Raw genomic sequence first — 24,922 nt, forward strand, 5'->3', positions numbered from 1 at the left:
CTCTCCTTCTGAGGGCTTCCCCCCTCCTAGGCTGACTTCACCAGGCAGGACCCTCCCCCTTGGTTGGAGTTACCAATCACCTGCCCATGCTGGCCCCTCATGGAGCAGCTCTCCCAGAGAGCTTCTGACACAGCTCTCTTTCATTCTGGAGAGGAGCGTGTCTCCTCTGCTGAGCTAAGGCAGCAGCGCCGAGGGCAGAGTCTGCCCTGCTTCCTGGGCATTTTAGAAGCCGGCCTTGACTTTGGAATGTCCTGCGGGTTTTCTTGCCTGCTGCATCCGTGACATCTTCACAGTCTTGCAAAGATCTTGGTAGCTGGCAGGAGTATGAGGCCCAGATCTGTCGGGTGTGGCCAGTGTAGGAATTTGCTCGACTTTGCAGATTTGTTACAAGGGTTTTCTTTTTCTTTTTCTTTTTTTTTTCACGGAAGAGAGGAGTAGGAATGGGAGAGAGAGAACCTAAATTTTTGTTAAGTAAAAAAATTAATTAAAAAAAAAAAGAGATCTGGATACCTGGGTACCGCTGTCCCTGATTTCTCCTTTGTCTCTACCCCTGCTGTGGGGCCACACACTTTGTCCCTCTGGGGTGAGTGTGCCCTGGCCTTCTGTCCAGCCTGGGCAGCTCCATCTTCTCTCAGACTCCTAGTAGACCCTGAGGGGGTGGGGCTCTCTGTCCTTAGGACTTTCAGTGTGAGCCCCCATCGGTGGGTGCTCACTCCGTCTGTTAAGGGCCAGTGACATTTAGCCATTTAATATCCAGGTGAACATTTTTCCCAGCACCTCAGGGCGTATTCTCTCACCCCAGCCTTGGTCTCGGGGGAGAAGAGGCTCAGCTTAGCTCACCTGCTACCTTCCTTGGTGTTCCACCAAGTTTGTATCCAAAGGCAGCATGGCTGCCGGATGAGCCTTCGTGGCAGCTGCCACTGAGCCGGGGTCCCAAAGTCACTCCCTGCACCTCCGGGCACTGACATTGCTGGCTTGAGTTGCCAGATTGCCAGAGCACCCTGGGATCTTTGGAGTGTACGAGATCAGAGGCTCCCACCACCAAGGATGGCCTCCAGGGGAGAGGGCCTAATGGCAAGCAAAGGTGGCACCAGAGTGGCCAGGGCTGACTCAGGAGCCCCCTCCTCAACTTGAGGCCGGCTGACCTGAGTCAGTCAGAGAATATCCCTGCACCCTCCACAGTGTCGCCAGGACATCCCCCACTTGTCACTCATTTTCCCTTTTCGGATTAACCTGATTTATTTCACTACTTTGCTTACCAGTTTGCCAGGAAAGAAGGAAGGAAACATTTATTAAGCACTTACTGTGATCCAGGCACTGTGCTAAGAGATTGCAAATATCCCATTTTAACCCCCTGGAAGGCAGGTGCCATTATTATCACCTTTTACAGATGGGGAAACTGAGGCAGGCAGCGCAGGGTTGTCTAACTGGTAAGTGTGTGAGGCGGGTTTTGAACTTGGGCCTTGCTCGCTCCAGGCCCAGCATTCTGTGCACAGTGGTGCCCACAGCAGCCTTGGCAGTTGTTGACTGGCCCTGCCTTGAGCCCCTCTCTTGGCCTCTTTTACTTCAGCCATCCCTCCGAAGAGCAGGCAGGAGACTGTGTCTTTGGAGATCGTCCTCCTTGGCTGCCTCAGTTTCTCCCAGATTTCTGCTCCCCATATTCAATTGCTGCCCTTCTTTACAGTCCAGATACCTGCAAAGCTCCTTCCCCGTCACCTTCTCCTCAGTTAGCTCAAGTCTTCCTGCCCTTCCCCCCACCCCGGAAGCCAGAAGCAGACCCTCAGTCAGTCGGCATTGCTAAGTACCTACTGTGCGCCAGGCACTGTGCTATAGGGCTACAAGGAGTCAAAACCAGCTTCCGTGCCCTCCAGGCGCAGAGGACAGTGTGCAGATGACCAGATTCAAAGAAATCTGCTGAGTCTGGGAGAGGTGATCTCAGAGGGGCTGCTGTGCAGAGGCCAAGGGAGGCCCCAGAACCCAGAGGAGGCAGTAGGTCTGGGCCTGCCAGTGCCAGTGTGTGGAGGGTAGCGAAGTCTAGGCTGACTGGAGAGGTAGGAAGGACTCTAAGTACCAAGTGGACAGCTTAGCTTTGGTCCTCTGGGCAATAGGGAGCCACTGGCGGTTACTGACCACAGGGCTGTGGGTCAGACCACAGTGTGGGGCACTCCCTGGCTATGTGACCCTGCGCAAGGCCCTTCCCCTCTGCTTGCCTTGGTGTCCTAAGCTGTAAAATGGGGATAAGAACAGCCCCTCCCTCCAGCCTCCCACTTAGGGCCTGAAAAATGCAAAAGGTGAACAGAATTGGCTTCCATTGCTTAGATTGTGAAAATCCTATTTTCAGATGAGATATTTATGCTGAAGCCCATTTGTCCCTTTTTCCCCTTTCTATTCGGGGCACGTTACTTGTTCTGCACAAGCAATTTTACTCGATCCCTTTGGAGTGAAAATGCAACATTCGATGCCTGCCTCCTAGAGTGACAAACTAAGGAAGGTGCTAGAAACAGGAGCTGGTGCTCTTTTGTCATTATGTGGCAGGATTCAGAATCCAGGACAGCCTGTGCATACAGCAGGAGCCCACTAAACGCTTCAGCCAAGGTACTCAAGCCCAGGCACTGAGAGCCACTCCCTGCGCTTCTTTCCAGTGCCCCGTGTCCTCCACATCAAAAGGAGGGATCCCCGGGTGAGCGCAAGTATCTTTGGTCTTTCAGGGGTCCGTGACCTTCCAGGACGTGGCCGTGGACTTGACCTGGGAGGAGTGGGGGCAGCTGGGCCCCGCCCAGAAGGAGCTGTACCGGGAGGTGATGCTGGAGAACTACGGGAACCTGGTGTGCCTGGGTGAGGAGGCTCCCCCAGGCCCTTCCTCCCCTGGCAAGTGCCATGACTTGTTTTTTGCCAAGCTGAACCAGAGATTGCCAATCCTCTGGTGGCCAGCCTTTTCTCAGCTCCTAGGTCAAATGAATTTCCTTTCTTTCTGATTCCAAACCCCCATGTGGCCCATTTCCTATGACTCCAGTGAGCGTGAGGCTGAAGCCCTTCTGGAGGCCCCTGGGCCCCCCATGAGCCCCTCCTAGCATGCCCACTTTCCAGGGCTGAGTGGACTCAGGGCTGAGGGCTCCAACTTTCTCCTGTTTCCAATGGGTAGGGCTTGCCGTTTCCAGTCCAGACGTTGTCTGCCAGCTGGAGAGAGGGGAAGGACCTTGGATGCCCGAAGGAGACGTCCCAGGGAGCAGCCGGGCAGGTGAGTGAGTCAGTCCGGGCAGGTGAGTTGGTCGCGTAAGGGAAAGCACGTTCTGGGGAGGGGCCATGACCTCTCAGGCAGCTACCTGGCCTGTGGAGAAGGCAGTCGGCGGGGGAGGGGGCTCCTCTCCGCACTGTCCCTAGGGATGCCGCGTGCCTGCCTGGCTGCCCATCCCCCAGATTCATTCTGTCTCTCTTGGGCAGATTACATTGAATTGGACATCCTCTTTACCCCCCTGACCCCACCCTTTGCTCCTTGGGACTCTTGGGCCCAATTGTAGTGGGTGCAGCGCTGGCTGCTCCCTTTGCTTGCTTTCTTGGGTGGCACTTGATTGAAGTCTTCCCATTGTCCTTAGTGTTCCTGGTACCTGGGCCAGGAAGGCACAGTGAGGGCCTCCCTAGCCAGGACTCTTCCGGGCCCAGCCCCAGCCTCCAACCCAGGCTCGTTTCCAGCCTTCGGTTGTTTGGCCTGAAGCTGTGGGAAGGAATATCGTGTTTTCTTTCTCATCTCAGCTCCCGAATCTCAGGGCCCAAGGGCAGGAAGGCTTCTCTAGCTCTCTGTGAGTATTGGTCTTTTGGTCAGAAAGATGGCACCGGCTTACAGCCCCCCAGCAGTGGGTGACCTGGGCTTGGCTCTCCCCAGCTCCACCAGAGCTGCACGATATCATGGAAGCCAGGTTTTCTGACAGAATGTGTTGGTGTCCCAGAGCTGATTTCATTTGCATTTGTCAGATTGCTAGGAAGTCTGGACGGGTTTTCTTTTGGTTATTGATAATTGGGGGTGCGGGCCTCTCCATTCATATGCTTAAACCATTTCTCTTTTAGAAAATGGGTTTTACTTTTATAAATTTGTACAGTTTTAGGTTTTAAATGGCAGAATTTTAGCACAAATATTTAAGGTGATTCTCTCCCACTCCCCTGCCATCTATTCCTCTTTTTTTTAATGTGTATATATATCTTTGTTGTCTACAATAGTTTAAAATGATTTTTAAAAGTCTAAACCGTCTCTCTACTTCTGGAATTCATTGAATGGAATGCATGTTCCTCTCCCCCCTTTTCCAGCCATAATTCCCCTTGATATTCTCATTAGTTTGTTTTTCCACCTAAATTCCCCCCAGCTCCACTTAATCTCTGTTTTTAATCCTGTTGGTGGTTGGATTAGTGTTACTTTTGTGGCATGGGTGGCCCCACCCCATAGGCGGGCTCTTTCCATGGACTCACCTTCCTCCCAAGTGTACCAGCGATGGCTGGTTGGCCTTCCCCAAAGTAGGGAAGCTGGTCCAGCTCCTTTCAGGGAGCGCCCTTTCACTTAGTAAACATTTACTCAACAACTACTATGTGCTAGGCAGCGTGGTAAGCACAGGGGAGACAAATAGAAAAAGAACAACAGTCGCTGCTCTCAAAGAGCTTATGATCTAATTGGGAAGACAGTACACAAAAGGAAATCCGGGGCGGGGGCTTGATATGGGATACCTGGCAGGGCACGATGTTGGTGGAGTCAAATCCGTGCCAAGCTGCTGATGGAGAACGGAGACTCAGGGGCCAAGCGGCAACGCATCAGCCAAGGGAAAGGAGGCCAAGGGGCTGAGGAGGCGTTGAGTGTGAAAGCTGAGTGGGTCTGCGGGGAGATGAGGTTTCTGGTGAAGAGCTTGTCCTGGGAGTGGCAGGATGGTCCTGCAGTGCAAACCATGGAGAGAGTAACTTAGCCTTGAGCCCCCACCTGGATGCCTTCCGTGAAAAGGACTTATTTTTCTATACCTAAGTAGATATGAAAGTGACTGCACGTGACACATTACCTAACGGGAGCTGTAATAACCACAAAGAAGCGTCCCTTCCTCACTGCTCAGCAGGCACGGATGCTCCAGCTGGTGTCTCCGACAGTCAGTAGCGTTCTCCTTCTGCCTCGGCTTTGAGAAATACTGTTGAAATCGGCTTGATCAGAAAGGAAGGACTCTTCCTCTCATCTCCTTCTGGGTCTCCCGTAGCATCAGGAATCTCCCCTTGAGTATCTCTCAAGCTAACACCTTTCACCGTCTCTCATCGTTTTCTGTAAAGTTCATCCGCAGAGAAAAGTCCTTGCCTGACCCCACTGGGGAAGACACATAGTGTGTACCCAAGGCTCCCTGGGACGTCTCCCTCGGGCATCCAAGGTCCTTCCCTTCTCTCCAGCTGGCAGACAACATCTGGACTGGAAACAGCAAGCTCTGCCCATTGGAAACAGGAGAAAGTTGGAGCCCTCAGCCCCCTGAGTCCACACATAGGAGCCACAGCTGTCTGCCTCTGGATGCTACAGGCTCTGAGCCCCTGCTGGCTCTTAAAAGGCCGTGACAGCTTCTTTAGTCTGTGAGAGGAGCGTCAGGCAGAGGGGTCACACATTGGATACGTCCATTGATGTAGGTGTTATTGCTGGGTTCATGCTGTTTTCCTTGTGTTTGGAGCTAAGGGTCCTTAAGGAGGGCAGCCCAGTACGACAGAAAGATGGCTGGGGCGGGGAGGTCCAAGGCCCTAGGTCCAGCGTAGCTTTGCTACTATCCTGTGGTGTCCCAGCTTTCACTGCCTGGAGGGCGAGATTCCCTGACAATGCTAAGGCAAGCGCGGCAGACCCCGGCCCTGGTGAGGCCAAGGCCTGCCCCTCCATGGCTCAGCAGCCAGACGGCCTCATCCCAGCCTTGGTCAGCACCCATAAATCTCAGGGACCTATGGAACTCCCTGTTGCTAAGGCACAAGGTAGAGACCATCAACCCTCGCCTTCAGTCCTGAATCACAGCGCCATGCCCACCAGGATATCAGGCGACTGCCTGGCTGAGAGATCCCTGAGTTAGGGAGAGGGGCTGCAGGGCTCCCTGCCATTTAGGGGCCCAACTCTTGCTCTCCCCAGCAAGGCTGCCTGTCCTCTCTACAGAGGTGCACTGGTCGGGGCACTTTGTCACAGCTCTGGTTGGTGAGTCACAGTACTGTTGAAAAGTACTGTGATATCCTGGGAAGGGTACTGGAGTTAGAGCAAACAACTATGATTTATAATTCAGTTTTGACCTTTAATATTCAGCCAATCAACCAGTAAACATTTATTAAGCACCTACGATGTGGTAGACCCTGTGGGGATACAAAAAGAGACAAAAGACAGTCTGTGCCCTCAAGGAGCTCAAAATCTAATGGGGAGACAGCACATAAACAAATATATACAAAGCAGGCTATAAGTGATGAAGAGGAAGTAATTAGCAGAGGGAAGGCACTGGAATAAAGAGGGATTCCTGTAAAAGAGGTGATTTTAATTGAGACTTAAGGGAAGTCAGGTGGTGGAGATGAGGAAGGAGACAATTACAGACACAGGAAAAATTACAGCCAGAGAAAATGCCTGGAGCGAACAGAAGGAGGTGAGTGTCCCTGGATCATTGGAATATGTGGAGAGCATAAGGCAGAAGACTGGAAAGGGAGGAGGGAGCTGGGTTACGAAGGGCTTTGAAAACCGTGCAGAGCATTTGTATTTGATCCGGAGGCAATAGGAAGCCACTGGAGGTAAGGAGGTGACATGGTCAGACCTGAGCCTTAGGGACATCGGGAATAGCGTGACCTGAGGCAAATCACTAAAGCTGTGGTTTTTAAACTTTTTGGTCCCAGGACTCCTTTACGCTCTTCAGAACTATTGAGGGCCCCAAAGAGCCTTTGTTTATGTGGGTTATAGCTAGCTATATTTGTCATTAATGAAATCTTAAAATATTTATTAATTCAGTTAAAATAATTACATGTTAACATAAATAACATTTTCATGAAAAATAACTAAATTTCCCCCCCAAAAAATTAGGGGGAAAATGGGTATTGTTTTACACATGTTTGCAGATCTCTATAATGTATGGCTTAAGAGAAGACATTGAGCAGACTGATCTGCTTCTGCATTCAGTCTGGTGTGGGTGGTTTGTTGTTTTGCTTGAAGTTTATAAAGAAAATCTGGCCTCATCTAGTTAAGTAGTTGGAAAGGGGAAGAAAGACCAAAAAGTCTCAGTGTTGTTACGAAAATAGTTTGACGTCATAGGCCCCCTGAAAGGGTCTCAGGGACCCTTGAAGTCCACAGACCACACTTTGAGAACCACTGCACTAAATCAGTTTGACCCTCTTTTTTTTTTCTCTCTTTTTTTTTTTTGGTGGCAGGAACCTGTGTGTGCAGCAGGGAATACATGGAATATTTACGTTTTTTATTTCTTTTAGGTTGGGAAACTACACACCAAAACAAGGAGCCGTTGTCAAAGCTGGGCCTTGCTATTAAAGCATCATTCCAGGAAGGACTGGCAGGACATGATTCCTGTGTCTCCAGGATGGGAGAAGCATGGAAACTTGATACCATTTTAGAGAAACAGCAGGACAGTGAGGAGAAGGGTCTCCATAAATGGGACATACTTAAAAAGGGCAAGTATAATGAACGTTGGAAACCCTCTGGTGATAAATTTGGCTTTACTGAGTATCATACATTTCATACTACAAAGAAACCATATGAACGTCATGAATGCAGGAAGGCCTTCCGATGGTGTTCACAGCTTGCCGAACATCAGCTAATTCACACGGGGGAGAAACCTTATGAATGTAACGTATGTGCGAAGGCCTTTTGCCGAAATTCACAGCTTACTGAACATCAGACAGTTCATACTGGAGAGAAACCTTATGAATGCAATGAATGTGGGAAGTTGTTCCGCCTTAGCACACAGCTTATTCAACATCAGAGAATTCATACTGGAGAGAAACCTTATGAGTGTAATGAATGTGACAAGGCCTTCCGTCAGAGCATACAACTTACTCGACATAAGAGAATTCATACTGGAGAGAGAGCTTATGAATGTAATGACTGTGGGAAGGCCTTTTGCCAAAAAACCGGACTTACTCAGCATCAGCGAATTCATAGTGGAGAAAAACCTTACGAATGTAATCAATGTGGGAAGACCTTTTGCCAAAGTTCTCAGCTTACTCGACATCAGAGAATTCATACCGGAGAAAGAGCTTATGAATGTACTGACTGTGGGAAGGCTTTTTGCCAAAAAACAGGACTTACGCAGCATCAGAGAATTCATAGTGGAGAAAAACCTTATGAATGTAATCAATGTGGGAAAACTTTCTGCCAGAGCTCACAACTTACTCGACATGAGAAAATTCATACTGGAGAGAAACCTTATGAATGTAATGAATGTAGAAAGGCCTTCACTCGAAGGGCAGATCTAAAACAACATAACAGAATTCATACTGGAGAGAAACCTTTTCAATGTAATGAATGTGGGAAGTCCTTCCATCAGAGAACAGGACTTACTGAACATCAGAGAATTCATACAGGAGAGAAAACTTATGAATGCAATGAATGTAGGAAAGCCTTCGGTCGTAGGGCAGATCTTAAACAGCATAATAGAATTCATACTGGAGAGAAACCTTTTGGTTGTAATGAATGTGGAAAGGCATTCCGTCTGATCACAGGACTTGCTGAACATCAGAGAATTCATACTGGTGAAAAACCTTTTGAATGTAATGAATGTGGGAAGGCCTTCCGCCTAATCACTGGTCTTGCAGAACATCAGCGAATTCATACTGGAGAGAAACCATATGAATGTAAAGAATGTGGGAAAGCTTTCAGCCAGAGCACACAACTTAATAGACATCAGAGAATTCATACAGAAGAAAAACCATATGAATGCAATGAATGTGGAAAGACGTTTCGTCAGAGAGCTCACCTTACACAACATCAGACAGTTCATACTGGAGAGAAGCCTTATGAATGTAATGAATGTGGGAAGGCTTTTAGGCAAAGCATAGGACTTATTGGACATCTGAGAATTCATACAGGAGAGAAACCTTATGAATGCAATGAATGTGGGAAGGCCTTCCGCCTGATCACAGGACTTACTGAACACCAGAGAATTCACACTGGAGAGAAACCATATGAATGTAACGAATGTGGGAAGGCCTTCACCAAGCGCACACAGCTGAACAGACATCATAAAATTCACAGTGGAGAAAAACCTTATAAATGCAACAAATGTGGGAAGGCCTTTGGCCAGAAAGCACACCTTACTCAACACCAGACCGTTCATACTGGTGAGAAGCCTTATGAATGTAATGAATGTGGAAAAGGTTTTAGCCAAAGAACAGGACTTAATGGACATCTGAGAATTCACATTGGAGAGAAGCTATATGCAATGTAATTAAATTGTGAAGGCCTTCAGGTTGAAAACCAAATTCACAGTGGAGAGAAGCTTAAAAAGGTAAATCCTTATTAAATATAATTCATATAAGGATATTTTCAAAGTATAAATTTTACTAAACACTCACACACACACACACACACACACACACACACAAAACAGAGATTTCTACCTAAAGTGAAACTATATAGACAAAGCAGTTTCCTAATTAACTTTATTCCTCCTCAAATCCCCAGGCACTTCCCTTTACCAAATACAATTATAGCATATGACTCAGACTTCTAGTTTACTGAGAAAGTTGTGACAATATGACAAGAGTCGACTCTCCTTCGCCTCATTCACAGAGGAAGAATCAGTTCAGTAACAGAGGAAGATCCTTGCTCAGGTTAAGCCCTTTTTCTAGGCCCTCAATTCCACCATTCTCCTCCTCTCCACGTCCGATCAGTTGACCAGTCTTGTCCAGTCTAGCTCCTTTCCACCCTCTTCTCCGCTCACATAAGCACCAGCTCAGTTCAGGGCCTCATCACTGTTGTAACAGTCTCCCTGCCCAGTCCAGCCTTCCTCCTCAGCACCTAGGTGAGTGCATCACTGCCTGCTTTCAGAGCCATTGGGGGCCCAATTCCTCATCTGTTTGGCATTTACAGGTCTGACTCCAGCCTACATTTCTAGATTTCTTCCATGTTGCATATTTTCCTTCAGGCAGTCTGTGGACAATTATCTGGCCTCTTCTCTGTGCCTGCAAAGGACATCCATTCTCTTTTCCACCTCCGTGCTTTGCACAAGCTGCTCACCTCCCCTCTGCTTCTTGGCCTTCCTACACAGGTGAGAGAACACTCTCTGGCTCTTGAGAATCGCCAGGCTTCCTTCCACTCTGCTCAGATGCCTTCGCTCATTGGAGTCCTTTCCCAGTTCCCCAGGAGCCTTCCCCCTCAACGGGCTCCTCTGGACATAGCCTGTGTGTGCCTACTTATACACACACTGTCCTTCACGGGGTCTGGACTATTTTTGCCTTTGCTTTGTGTAACTCTTTGTTACAGTAAGCAGGAGATAGAAAGCTCAGGGGCCATATCGTGACCCCTCCGGTCTATGTGGTTCCCTCCCCTCCTGTTTAGGAGAGTTTACACTAGATGAAAAGTGAGGAGTAGAAATGCCGATGATGTATGCGGGTTTATTTTATAACCTGCAACTTTGCTAAAGTTGTTTATTATTTCAAGTAGTTTTTTACTTGATTCTCTAGGATTCTCTAAGTACATCATCATATTATCTGCAAAGAGTGATAGCTTAGTTTCTTCTTTGCCTATTCTAATTCCTTCAATTTCTTTTTCTTCTCTTATTGCCAAAGCTAACGTTCCCAGTATGATGTTGAACAACCAGGAAAAGCGAGGAGTGCAATCACCATCCCTCTAACTGCCCTCCCCCCCAGGACAATTCCTAACATTTAGGCAGAGGCTGGGCCCTCTGCCTTGTTTGCATTTATATCCATCTTTAATTAACCCCTCACCTCTGTGGTTCAGACAGAATTCTGGTTACCAAGGACTTTTGGGTAAAGGAACAAACTATGTTACCATGCCTGTGGGTGGGTCCCAGGAGCAGAAGGTGAGAAGGAACAGACCTCTCAGTACTTCCCTCAGCCCTCCAGGAGGTGGGTACTGCCTGGGACATCAGCCTCAGCCTTCTGCATTGAGATCCCTCTAGGGCTGCTGACTTTCCTTCCTGTCCCTGTCCTACTGGTTCCTTCCGGCTAAGCTCTTCACTTGCCTGCTTTTTCTTCTCTGTTGCCAAACTCTCTCTATTTCTAACCAGCTCCTGAACCCTGGATTAAAGCTCCTTGGGGTGTGATCAAGCCCCTCACCCAATCAAAACAGGCTTCCTGCCATCCCTAGTTCTGATTTTCTCTTCCTCTTATCTCTGCCCCCCCATTGAATAAAGAAAGAAAAATGAAGCCCTGGTAAGATATTTAGTCAAGCAAAACAAATTCCTTCATTCGCATGTCCTCTGTGTGTGTGTGTGTGTGTGTGTGTCCATCTGCGGTCTGAGTCCATCACCCGTCTGTGAAGAGGTGGACTGTATGTTTCATCATGGGTGCTCTGGGATCATATTGTGATCTTAATTCTTAATTTTTTTATTCTTAATTCTTTCAAGGTTTTGTTTTACAGCATTATTGTTACTGTAAACATTTCTCTCCTGATTCTGCTCACTTCTCTCTGCATCATTTCCTATACATCTTCCCAGATTCCTTAGAAAGCATCCCTTTGACCATTTCTTAAAGCACAAGAGTCCTCCATCATATCCACATATACCATAGCCTGGCCAGCCATTCCCCAACTGATGGGCACCCCCTCAATTTCACATTCTTTGCCACCATGAAAAGAGCTGCTATAAATATTTTTGCACATATAGGTCCTTTTCTTCTTTCTTTGCTCTCTTTTGGGCATAGACCGGCTAGCCATATCCGTGGGTCAGAGGGCATATACACTGTTCAATAGCTTTGGGGGCACAGTTCTAAATTGCTTCCCAGGATGGCTAGACCATTCCTAGTACCAGCAATAGAACATTAATGTCGCTGTTTTCCCACACCTCCTCTAGTCTGTCATTTTCTGTTTTTTGTCAACGTGGCTGGTCTTATGGCTGTGAAGTGAAACCTCAGAGTTGTTTTAATTTGCATTTCTGTTAGAGATTTAGAGCATTTTTTTATCCAGCTTTTGATAGCTTGGATTTCTTCCTCTAAAAACTTCTCTTCTTATCCTTTGACCATTTATCAGTTGGTGAATGGTTTTTACTCTTTTTAAAAATAAATTTTTATTGATATCTCTTGGTTTTTTTTCTTTTTGTAGCACCAAAATATTCCCCCAGGATCCCTTCCCCTTCTCATCCCAGGTAACAAATAATTTTTTTTGCAATTTTTTTTTTATTCTACACTTGAATACAAAATGAGAAAAAAAATTGCCAGGATTCAGTATAAAATAATAAATTTCCATTTCAAGAAAACCTCTGTAATAACTACTGCACATTGTCTTCAAAGCTGCCCAACTTTTCCCTGTTGGTTTTCCTCTGTTCTCTGCTGTGCCCTTTCTACTTTATTTTTTCCTCCCCCCCACCCCCAACCCTAAAGAAGGTTGCAATTAAGCATGGGTATCTATACCTAAACAAAGATATCTATAAACATACACATATACACCCACACACATATTAAAACACTATGCTTATTTCTTCCTATCATCCATTTCTCCGAAGGTGGACAGCATCTTCCTTCATAAGTCCGTCTTTCCCTGTGTTTCTAAATCAGCCCGCTCTTCATGTCCTACACCAGAGCAATATTCCTTTCTGGATTCAAACAGCGTCTTCCTTCATAGAATCTTTGAGATTAAGTTGGGTATTTATTACAGAATGACTTGGTTGCTCAACGTCATTCTTAAAACAATACTGCTGCTGCCGTCTGTATACAGTGTTCTCCTGGTTCTGCTCATTTCACTCATTTTTTCGTGGAAGTCTCCTCATGTTTTTCTAAAATCACTGAGCTCATCACGTCTTGTAGCAGAGTAATATTCCATCACAAACATATACCACAACTTGTTCAGCCATTCCCCAATTGACCTGCAGCCCCACAATTTCCAGTTCTTTGCCTCTACAAAGATTGCTGCTAGAAATATTTTAGAGCGGGTAGGTTCTTTTCCATTTTTCCTAACCATCTTAGGAAACAGACCTAGTGGTGGTATTGCTGGGTCAGAGGGTGTAGGCAGTTTAATGGCTCTTTGGGCATCGTTCCAAATCTCTCTCCAAATGGCTGGATCGGCTCCCAGAGGCACCAGTAATGAATTAAGGTCCCAATTTTTCCACATCTGCTCCAGCGCTTGTCCTTTTCCTCTTCCCGTTTTAGCCAGGCTGATAGGTCGCAAGGTTGTTTTAATTTGCATTTCTCTAATCAGTAATTGATTGTGATTTAGAGCATTTTTTCATTTGACTGTAAATGGTTTTGATGTCTTCATCCGCCCCTCACACCATCTGAGCATTCACATCCACTGGGGCATGACTCCTCCTTACGGAGCTGTCCAGGCTCTTTCTCCTTACGGAGCTGTCCAGGCTCTTTCTCCTTACGGAGCTGTCCAGGCTCTTTCTCCTTACGGAGCTGTCCAGGCTCTTTCTCCTTACGGAGCTGTCCAGGCTCTTTCTCCTGACGACCCGTCTCTAGGATCTCTTCTCCAGTCTCCATCCGCCCCCAAGTCTGACGGTGTCACGCGTGTTCCGCCTTCTGCAGATCTCCCTGCCCCGCCTCCCTTGGCATCTAGGTCATGTGACCTTTTAGAGCTCCTCTGGGGAAAAGGTCTCCGCCAAACGATGTTTGTTGGTTTAAACTAACCCTAACCCAAAGCTCCCACCCCCGCAGAGGAGCCTTCATTGGGCACCTACTGTATGCACAGCACGGCGCAGACTCCGCGCTCCAGGAGGCCCCGGGCCACTGCGGGAAACCTCGGGAGAAGTTCCAGCTGCGCGTGGAAAGCGAAGGCCCTCGGGCCTGGGCTGACGGCTTCTCACGTCTCCAGGGTCATGTCCACTGATAAAGCCACGCCCCTCCCCGAGGGCACCGCCCTCCACTGCCTGGCCGGCGAGGCAGGCTCCGCGCATGCGCAGCAGTGGGCCGGGTCGGCGGACTCCATTTCCCAGAAGGCCGGGCGGGCGCGCCCGCCTTCGTGACCGGGCGGGGTTCCGGCGCGGAAGGAGGGGGAGGCCTCCATCACTTCCGCCACGTCAGGGCCCTGCCATCGTGCGCGTTTTTGCGGTCGCCTCGGTTCCGCTCCTTCCTCAGCCGCCGCCGGGGCCCGGGCCGCGGACCCTGAGTCCGGGGTGAGTCGGGGCGGACGGAGTGGCCCTCATTTCCGGGCTCCCAGGGAGGGGGCGGGGGGACGGGGCTCGGCCCCCTCCCCCGCGAGCGTGCAGTCCGAGCCCGCGGGCCCCGCCCCCTCAGCGAGCGTGCGCGCTCATTGGTCAGCGCCCCTTTCCCCACGCCCCCTCTGCGTCCCTGCGGCGCTCCACGCCTCCCGGGACTGCCTGGGGCCCTGCCTTACTTGCCTAAGTGCGGCATTCAAGGCCCGGAGCATCCTGGGCAAAGGCGTGGAGTCAGGACAGGCAGGGTCTCCTTGAGGGGCAGGTCCAGGAGCAAGATGCCTTCTGCCCCTCCCCCTGCATCACCTGACCCAGGCCGAGTGACCCCACTCCGGACCCCCCCTCCCCGCAGCGCCGCTGCTCCCACTTACTTGTTACCCTCCCCGCCCCCAGAAGGCGGTGATGACATCAGCGACACATTCCACCCGCCCCCCCCCCTTGAGCTCTTATGGCCGGACTGCCCGGAGGGTCTTCTGGTCAGGGCCGGCCCTCCCTCCATCCTCGTCCTCCGTGGCCTCTGCAGCCTCGGACCTCGTGTCACTCCTCCCTCCCGACCGCAGGATCCTCCTCTGTCTCCATCCTCCAGACTACGCCTTCTCACCCTGGGGTCCCTCAGGGCCCTCTGCTCTTCTTCTCTCTCTGTCCTACTTCCCCTGGTGGCCCCAGCAGCTCCCACGGGCTCCATGACCATCCCTGAGCTGGTGACCCCCAGATCTCCCCATCCTGGCCCGGCCTCGCCGCTGACCCCTCTGCTGACCTCCGTGTGGCGTCTCTGGATGCCCGGTGCACGTGCTAAACTGGACGAGTCCAGAGCAGACCTCCAAATCCCGTGCTCGCATCCCCCAGGCTCCCAGCCTCAGGTCTTCCTGGGTGACTCGCTCCTGTCCATGTCACCTCTGCCAATCCTCCAGAGAGCCCCCTTCTCTCCTCTGATGCCGCCACCTCTCCCTCCCAGGGGTAGGTCCTCATTCCCTCATGCCTGGCCTAGGGCCCTAGCTGCCCGTGGGTCTGTCCCCCCTCCAGCCCTCGGATGTCCAGCTGTGTCACCCTCCCAACCTCCCCCACACACGCTCTCTTGGCTTCCTGTCACTTCTAGGATCAAACACATTCAAAGCCCCTCATAACCGTGACCCCTCCTGCCTTTCCAGGCTTCTGATACCTCGCTCCCCACCCTACTCTTCCATTGAGTGACCCCGGTCTCCAGGCTGTTCCATGAGCAAGCCCCGCCATCCCTGGGCTCTGGGAGCGTTGTCTAACTGGCCCTGTGTCCCTAGCACCGTCCTTCCTCCACTCCAACAGCTGACCTCCCACAGGCGCCCTTCCTTCCCTTCCATTATTTCCTATTTATCCTGTACATAGCCTGCTTTGTACATAGTTGTTTGCATGTTTCTCCCGGGTTAGATTGTGAGCCCCTTGAGGGCTCTGTTTGTGTCCCCAGCAGTTAGTGCCTGCACATAGTAGGTGCTTAATCACTGTTGATTGACTGATTGATTGAAGGCTGGAGAGGTAGGAGGGGGCCAGGTTACGCGCAGGCCCGCACCAGGGTGGAGCAGCGAAAGCTGTGGTCATTCTGTGCCCTTGCGGCAGAGGGTGGGCCCCCTCAGGCCGGGGCTTCCTCACTGTGGCCCCAGCTGCTACAGGGTGGAGCAGCGGAAGCTGTGGTCATTCTGTGCCCCTGCGGCAGAGGGTGGGCCCCCTCGGGCCAGGGCTTCCTCACTGTGGCCCCAGCTGCTCCAGGGTGGAGCAGCGGAAGCTGTGGTCATTCTGTGCCCCTGTGGCAGAGGCTGGGCCCCCTCAGGCCGGGGCTTCCTCACCGTGGCCCCAGCTGCTCCAGGGTGGAGCAGCAGAAGCTGTGGTCATTCTGTGCCCCTGTGGCAGAGGGTGGGCCCCCTCGGGCCGGGGCTTCCTCACCGTGGCCCCAGCTGCTCCCATAGCTTCACCGGGACTGAGGTTTGGCTCTTCATGGATATGTCACAAATATCTGTGGAGGAATACTGAGTCCTGCCCCCGCATTTCTGAGCTCCCGTGCTCTCTGCTGCATCAGGGCTGGAAGGCCAGCATAACCTCCTTCTGTTTCTTTTTCTTTTTCTTTTTCTTTGTTAATAAAGGGATATTGCTGCCTTTTGTGCTGCGTACAGGTGATTTCTCCCTATTCGCCCTTCCCCCATCCAAGCCCTCCTTGCCACCGAGAGAACCCCTCGCCCGAGGCCTGCTGCTGTTTTTATTGGCATTCTGTCCTTTCCTCCCTTCTTGAATTCACTTAACACTTAAAGAACCAGTCAGTGAGCACCCGATTTATTTCCAGGTTTTTTCCTACCACAAAAGGCAATGTTGGGAATATCTCAGGTTAAGGGCCTTTCATTCTATCATTGACATTCTTGGGGTACTCATCTAGTCTTGGCATCACGGAATCTAAGGGTTGGAATAGTTCAGGAACTTTGCTTGTTTAATTCTAAATGTTTCCAGAATGTCAGTATTAATGTACCTGTCCTCACCTCTTCATCCTATCTGCCTTTTCCTCTTCAGGTTGGTCTTAAAGGAGTTTACTTTTCCCGAAGTAAAGGGGGACTTGAGGACAGAATGGCCTCGGGGCTCCTGACAGCCTGGGCCCATCAGGTAAGCAGGAGTTTGTCTTTCCCGTATACTCTGGCCCAAAATACTGGGACATTAGAGCTGGGAGGGGCCTCATGAGCCAGGCTAAGAGGAGCTAGTTCCTGAGAAGGGACTGACTGCAGGCAGGATGGCCCAGGGGCTTCTAGTGCCCCAAGGTCCTGCTGAGTGTCCATTCTCCTGCTCTCCTGTGGGATTTGTTGTTTCCCTCTATTTGTCTGTGTCTGTCTGTAAACTGCTGCCGTCTCGGCCTTCAGACCGCTGGCCATGCTCCAGCCCTGCCCTCGAGATCTCCTAATAACCCTGTGCAGAAGGCACCGTGATTCTCTTCTGTCACAGACGAGGGTCACCCGTGTAGTAAATGCCTGCGGCTGGTCCTAAGCCTGGCACTATTCATGGCGCCACAGCTCCTTTGGAAAGGGTCACAAGCCCCAGCTGCTGCCCCGAGGGCCCTGGCAATAGACCCAGGCCCCTGCTGCCAGCCTAGCCCCCAAGGCCACCATCGGGGCCAGCCCCCTGTGGAGTGACCGCACTGCTGTGGGCCTTCAATGCCAAGCCAAGCGAGACAGGATAGAAGGTGATGACCGACTGCAACCGTGGGGCCTCTCCCTCCGCCTTGCAGCTGGAGCTTTGCTCTGGGTACAAGCTTGAGGGTGAGGACTGGTTGACTTTCCTATCCCACTGGCCAGCACGCAGTTAACCCTTCATCAGTACTTTTTTCTATAATCCACATGTCTCCGTAAGAAAGATGAGCCAGCCATACTCCCCAAGACTCTCTGGGGGCTGGAAAACTAGACTGTGCCTGGCCTTTGTCAGAGAGGGCTCAGGGTCAGGTTGGGTTTCTGTTGATGGGGGCTGCCTCCCTCTCGTCTTCCTCCATGCACATGCACTCCAGCCGTGTGGATGAGCTGGCCCGCCCTCCAGCTGACCTGACAAGACCAGCAGAGCACGGAGGGGGGAGGAGTGGGCCAAGAATCCAGTTATCTCCTCTCTAAGGGAGCTTGCCCGAGGGTGGTGTGTCAGTGCCTGCAGAGGCAGAGGAGCGAGAGCCAGCCCAGAGCTGGGCTCAAGTCTGGCGTCTGCTCTGCACTGACCATGGGCCCCTGGGCAGCCACCTCGCCCCCTCTCTGTTGTAATACAACAGAAGAATTGTGGGATCCGAGGGAGAGCAGGAGGGATCTCCCTCATCTTACAGATGTGGAAACTGAGGCAGACAGAGGGGAGAACTTAGAGCCTGTTCCATGTGCCCATCTCTACCTGTGTCAACGTCTGTTGAGAGCACTCTCGTTGTCTGTCATCACTATACTTGCTGTGGACTGTGGCGTATCCCAGGTCACTTTGCATAGGTCCAGGTGGCGAGCTGGTTGTCAGCAATTCCTTTGGATTTTGAATGTCAGGGTTTTTCTTCCTTGTTTTGGGGGAGGTTGGAGGCAATCAGGGCAAAGTGACTTGCCCAGGCTGACACAGCTAGTAAGGGTCTGAGCCCGGATTTGAACTCAGGTCCTCCTGACTCTGGGGTGGGTGCTTCATCCACTGCATCAGCTCGCTGCCCAGATGTCAGATTTTTAGTAGAAATATTTTTCAAAGATTTCCCCCCGTCTGTCTGTTTCCTTCTTATTCTGGGCCCATAGCTTCTTATACAAAACCACTTTACACAACCATTTCTGAGGGGCATCTGCTTCACACGGTTGTTGCAAGTTACACGAGCCAAAACATGCCCTAGAAACGTGGGCTGCCGTTATTGCCATCTTGCTGCGTGATTCAGGACCCAGGACAGCCTGTGCATGCAGCAGGAGCTCCCTAAATGTTTCACCCAAGGCATTCAGAAGCCCAGACACCGAGAGCCACTCCCTGTGCGTCCTGCCAGCATGCCCCCTCCTTCCACGTTATATGAGGGATGGTCCCTGGGTGAGCACAAGTGTCTTTGGTCTTTCAGGGATCAGTGAACTTCCAGGACGTGGCCGTGGACTTCACCTGGGAGGAATGGGGGCAGCTGGGCCCCGCCCAGAAGGAGCTGTACCGGGAGGTGATGCTGGAGAACTATGGGAACCTGGTCTGCCTGGGTGAGGACCCAGGGAAGAATCTTTGCTTCAGTCTGTTAGTAAATGCTGTGGGGTGTCTGGAGTGTGCACTGTTTGCCAAGGAGGGGGCAGAGTGTCCTGTTTGTGGCCAAGGAACAGGTCACTGAGGGAAGGTCTTTGCTTTGGGCACTGGGAGCTTAAAGGGTAGTGGCCCCCTGACCCTGTGTGCGCTCAGGGCCAGGCTTCTCCCCCAATCCCTGTGACCCCAGTGAAGAGCCCTTCTGGAGGCCCCTGGGCGCCCCCCGAGCTGCTCCTAGCACGCCCACTTTCCAGGGCTAAGAGTGGACTCAGAGGGGGCTGAGGGCTCCAACTTTCTCCTGTTTCCAATGGGCAGGGCTTGCTGTTTCCAGTCCAGATGTTGTCTGCCAGCTGGAGAGAGGGGAAGGACCTTGGATGCCCAAGAGAGATGTGCCAGGGAGCAGCTGTGCAGGTGAGCGAGTCAGTCCAGGTAGGTGGGTTGGTCACGTAAGGGGAAGCTCATTCCAGAGGGGGCCAGTGACCTCTCATGGCAGCTGCCTGGCCTGAGCTGCCTTATCTCCTCCCACTGCCTCAGCCAGGGAAGGATCTTGTTCTCGAAAGTATCTGAAACCATGAAGGGAGAATGATGTAAAGGGCAGGATCTTTGCTTGGGGTCCACGCACAGAGAAGGCAAAGCTGCTCATTTCCGACTCTTCTCCAAGCAATACCAGATTCCCCTGGCAGGATCAGAGATGACCAGCTGGGAGGTGACTCCCGGGCTGCCTGTGCTGTATTCAGGTGACCTGACCCAGGGGTACCTCAGAGGCCTTACTGTGAGCTGCTGTCAGGAATGTTTGACAGGCCCTGGAAACCTCGACAGCAGCCACCTGATGGGAGGAGGGCCAAACTCATAAAGCCAGCCTGCACTTATGAAATGCCCACTGTGTGCCAGGCATCGGGCTAAGCACTGGCGTTGCCAAGGATGTCCAAAAAGACGGGCAAGGACCCCTTCCTTCATGTGTAGTGGGCTCCAAAAGCAAGAAGGGGAGAGGAAGGTGCCCACCCCAGGCCTGGTGGCAAAGCCTGGAGAGCGTAGGATGGCAGGTCTGTGCCCTTCCACACAAAGGAGGTTCTGGAAGGAAATGTCCTTATTTTCATTTCTTTAAATGAATTTTTTCAATTATCAACAACTTTTCCCCTTTTCCACCTCTTCCCGCCACCACTGGGAAGAAAATAGGAAATTTGTCTTGTAACAGATAAGTGTATCGAAACAAGACCGCATCTGCTCTTGTCCATAAATGGGGGTCTCATTCTGCACGTTGCTCTATCACCCCCGTCATGATGTGGGCAGCATTTTTCATTATCTTGTCTTCTAAAGTCATAGCTGGTCATCACACTGATGAGAATTCTTAAGTCTTTTGCCTTCAGAACAGCTCTGGCATATGCCCCCGCCTGTCCTCTGACACTGCCACGAGATGGGCCCTCGTCTCCTCACAAGGGACTAGAAAAAGCCTTCCGATTGCTCTTCCCGCTTCAAGTCTCTCCCCACTCCGGTCCTCCCTCCACTCAATATCAAAGTGATTTTCCTAAAGCATGAGTCAGATCATGTCACCCTCAGCTCAGTAAACTCCAGTGACTCCCTGTCACCTCCAGGACCAAATCATCAGTCCTCTGTTTGGCTTTCAAAGGCCCTCATAACCTGCCCCCTCCTACCTCCCTCCGGTCTTCTTAGACCTTCTCCCTGACACAGTCTTTGATCCAGTGACACTGGCCTCCTGGCTATTCTGAACAAGACACTGACCCCAAGTCCAGGCGTTCTCTCCGTCTATTGACCACCCCGGCTTCTTTTGAGTCCCCAGCTAACATCCCCCCTCCTACAGGAGGCCTTACCCAAGCCTCCTTAATTCTAGCACCTTCCTTTTGGTGGGTATCTCCAGTTTATCCTGTCTGTAGCTTCACGCTGTCTCCCTCATTAGTCTGTGTACTCCTAAGAACAGGGACTATGGAGTTAAATTAGAAATGGCTCTAGCCCTAACCTTCTTTTGTATCCCACTGTGCTTGGCACAGTGCTGGGCAAGTAGTAGGTGCTTAATGAATGTTTGTTGACTGACTGTTTGTTGTGTATGCTATCTGTTCTGCTGATTAGTCTCAACCAGATCAATTCGATGGTCACCGCCGTGTAGCATCGTTTGAGATCCATATTGCCAGGGCTTCGTCCTTCCCAACCTTTTTCATTATTTCTCTTGAGATTCTTGACCTTTTGTTTCTACAGATGAATTTTGTTATTTTTTCTAATTCCCTAACATTCCTTTTTGGAGTTTGATTGGTATGGCACTGGATAAATAAATTAATTTAAGTATTATTGTCATTTTTGTTACATTGGTTTTTTCCAACTGGGACCAATTGATAGTTCTACAGTTATTTAGGTCTGCCTTCCTCCGTGCTATTATTGCTTCATACTTGGATTCATATAATTCCTCTGTGTGTCTTGGCAGGTAGACTCCCCAGTATTTTAAGTATTTCTCTTTTTGTCTCTTGTTGATAGATTTTGTTGGCTATATGCAAAAATATCAATGATTTATGTAGGTTTATTTTGTATCCTTCATCCTTGCTGAAGTGATTGTTTCAATTTTCTCATTGACTCTAGGGTTCTTTTCTTCAGTATGCCATCAAATCATCTGAAAAAAGTGATAATTTTTTCTCTTTCCCTCAATTTCTTTTTCTTGTCTTGTTGCTATAGCTAGCATTTCTAGGACTGTATTAAATAGTAGTGGTGACAGTACATATTCTTGCTCTAACCCCAACCTTACTGGAAAGAATTTATCCACATTACCAATAGTGCTGGATCTTAGTTTTACATAAATACTGTTTCCCTATTAGGGAAAGGTCCATGTGTTTTTAATAAAAAATAAGTCTTGTGTTTTGTCAAAAAACCTTTTCCATGCGTATTGCTATTTTTATTGTTCAGTTGTGTCCACCTCTTTGTGACCCCATAGCATTTTAATATAGTCCATAGGGTTTTCTTGGCAGAAGTGCTGGAGTGGTTTACGTTTCCTTCTCCAGTGGATCACTTTTTTGTCCCCTTTGATACTGCCATACTCCTGTGATTTTTGTTGTTCTTATTAATATGGTCAGTTCTGTTTATCAGCATCTGGGTGGCATAGTGGACAGAGTGCTGGACATCCATCCTTAGACACTTACTGTTTGATGCCGGGCAGGTCACTTCACCAACCTACCTCATTTTCCTCAGCTGTAAAGTGAGTATCATACTAGCAACTAATTACTAGGGTTATTGTGAGGATCAGATGAGGTAACGTCTGTGAATCATTAGCACAGTGCCTGGCACAGAGTAGGGCTTAATAAATGCTTATTTCCCTGCTTCCTTCCTTCCAACTTCCTCCCGAAACTTAGTCTGGTCCACTGTTCTCAGGACCAGGTAAGATCTGCCCATGCCACTCAGTTGTTGAGCTTGAACAAAGCTCAGAGCTAGAGGCCAAGATGAACAAACCAAGGAAAATTCAATACTATAAGGAAACAGCCTTAGTTAGAGAGATCGGAAGGAAGGATGGATTTATTAAGAGCTTACTTTAAAAATATTCTCATTTTATTCTCACATCATATGTAGGAGGCAGGTACACCATGATCCTGTGGTGCAGTTGAGAAAACTGTGGCAGAGAGTTTAAGTGACTTGTCCGTGATACCACAGCAAAGTTTGTGAGGCTTGATTTGAACTCGGGTCTTTCTGACTTTGAGTCCAGCACTTTATCTGCTGTGCCACCTTGCTCCCTCTAGGGAGTAACTCCAAAGAAGATCGTAACCCCACAAAAAGTTCAAATAAAGTCTGCACAGGAAAAAAGTGTCTGGGGACTACAGGACAGCTGGGAGTGATAGAAGAAAAGAGCACAGAGAAGCTAAGAAGAAAGAGTGGCACCTTAGAACAAATGGTGGAAAACCTCCTTCAGGAATGGAATGTCCTTGAACTTACGTTGGGCCAGATGGAAGACAGCAACTCAATAGACAGCAAGAAATATTAAACACATCCAGAAGGTTGGAGGAAAAGAAAATATAAGAAATATAATATCTGAAACAATTGACTTGGAAAGCAGGTCAGAAAGACATAATCTGAGAAGGAAGGAAACAAGCATTTATTAAGTGCCTACTATGTACCATGCACTGGTCTAAGTGCTTTACAGAGATGGTTTTATTTCATCTTTATAACAACCCTGGGAGATAGGTGCTATTATTATAGCCATTTTATAGTTAAGGAAACTGAGGCAGGCAGGTTAAGTGATTTGCCCAGAGTCACACATCTAGTGTCTGTGCTGGATTTGAACTCAGGTTGTCTGCAGAACCAGGGCTCTATCTGCAGTACCACCTAGCTGCAAGTTACCAGGTTATCTGAAAACTCATCAGAAAAAAATGTCAATACCAGGTATCAAGAAACTATAACTAAAAACTGCCAGAACTCTTTGAACCAGAAGCCAAAGTCAAAACAGAAACAATCCTTTGTCACGTCTGAAAAGAAACCCCAAATTAAAAACTCCTAGGAACACCATAGCCCAAATCCAGAACTTATGGGTAAAGGAAAAAACACAGGTAGCCAAAAGGAAGGAGTCCAAGTACCAAGGAACTACAATAAGCATCATACAAGACTTAGCAATTGCCACCCAAATAAGAGCAGAGCTTGGAATATGATATTCCAAAAGACATGGAATAAGACAACTTATGCATTAAAAGCAAATATAATCATCTCGGGAGAAATTGACATTTAATGGAATAGAGGATTTCCAAGCATTCCTGATGAAATAGCCAGAACTGAATAGATATCTTGAAATGGAAATGCATGTGCCAAGAGAAACATCAAAAGATATATATCTGGTTAATCAAAACAGTATGAAAAGATGAATTGTTTACGTGTTAATTGGGGGATGAGAAATAGATGTTTTCTCAGAATCCTAATATCTTTAAGAGTCGCAGGGCAAGGTTAAAATAACAGAAGGCCTATGGATTTTTTTTAATGGTCTTAGAAGACAAAAATGGGAGGCACAGGATTATACTGGAGAAGGAAAGATGAAAGAGGGTGAAGGAAATTACTATTGCATGAAAGAGGTGCATAAGATGAAGTATATATAGTCATCCAGTGCTCAGCACAGTGCCTGGCAAAATGCTTAAATAAGCATTTAATAAATGCTTATTGACTGGCCAAGTCAATCAATCCATCAAGGAAATTGGTGGAGGGAATGAAAGGGCATTACATGGATCTCACTTTCATCTGAATTGGGTATGAATAAAGACTAAACATAATTAATTGAACAGAGATTTTAATATAGAATTATGTTAACTCAGAAGGGAAAGAGAGGGCCGCAATAAGGGAAGAGTAGAGAAGAGTCTAAAAGTTAGGTAAGTAAATTGTCAAGGAAAACAAACTCTATTGTTAGAGAAATCTGAAATGGAGAGTAAAAGGAAAAACTGGCATTGAGGGCAGGGGAGGGGCATGACAAGAGCTGTACCAGAGAGGAAAAGGACTGTTTACGATCATAAGAATCATGCAGACTCCCACTTTTCTACCACCTTATTTGTAAAGAGAGAGATGCAAGCAAAGAACTACCTTGCTTTTGTACTTCTTTGGACCTCTCCATCATGTCTTCCTTCACCAGGAAACTTATCATTGGGAAATTTCATTATCCTGCAAAGTTGAATCTGCCTGGTACTCACATCTCATCAGTGCCCTCTGTCCTTTTGATTGAACTCTCTTATTGGAGGGCAGGGCCATGGGCTCCAGGGTTTCCATTTAAGGAGGGGGCTTACCTCAGTCTTCTCCCCATTTACCACCAGCTGTCCTGCTTTTGGACTTCTCCATCATGCTCCCATACCAGGTACCTTCCTCCCCCCCTCCCCTCACCATTGCTTTTCAGCTTCCTCTGTGGGGGGGGTGTGTGTGTGTGTGTGTGTGTGTGTGTGTGTGTGTGTGTGTGTGTG

At 49.2% G+C, this 24,922-nt stretch overlaps 1 protein-coding gene across 2 annotated transcripts in view; it reads left to right on the plus strand.

Annotated features, from left to right (window-relative positions):
- Window positions 1-517: 517 nt before the first annotated feature.
- The window catches only part of LOC114030752 (zinc finger protein 420-like), a 60,418-nt gene continuing 36,013 nt past the window's right edge, over window positions 518-24,922 (plus strand). Inside the window, exons 1-4 of one of the 2 annotated variants that reach the window (XM_027845622.1) lie at window positions 518-2,595; window positions 2,709-2,835; window positions 3,143-3,238; window positions 7,441-9,342. In XM_027845622.1, coding sequence (XP_027701423.1) covers window positions 2,527-2,595; window positions 2,709-2,835; window positions 3,143-3,238; window positions 7,441-9,342 — 2,194 coding nt within the window. In that variant the 5' untranslated portion in view covers window positions 518-2,526. Of the gene's footprint in view, window positions 2,596-2,708; window positions 2,836-3,142; window positions 3,239-7,440; window positions 9,343-14,175; window positions 14,256-16,820; window positions 16,911-18,840; window positions 18,968-19,319; window positions 19,416-24,922 lie in introns of those variants that run through there. The other variant, XM_027845621.1, reaches the window with a different exon arrangement.

The sequence above is a fragment of the Vombatus ursinus genome, unplaced genomic scaffold (assembly GCF_900497805.2).
Source record: "Vombatus ursinus unplaced genomic scaffold, bare-nosed wombat genome assembly UNPS02015012.1, whole genome shotgun sequence".
In the NCBI taxonomy this organism is placed as follows: Eukaryota; Metazoa; Chordata; class Mammalia; order Diprotodontia; family Vombatidae; genus Vombatus; species Vombatus ursinus.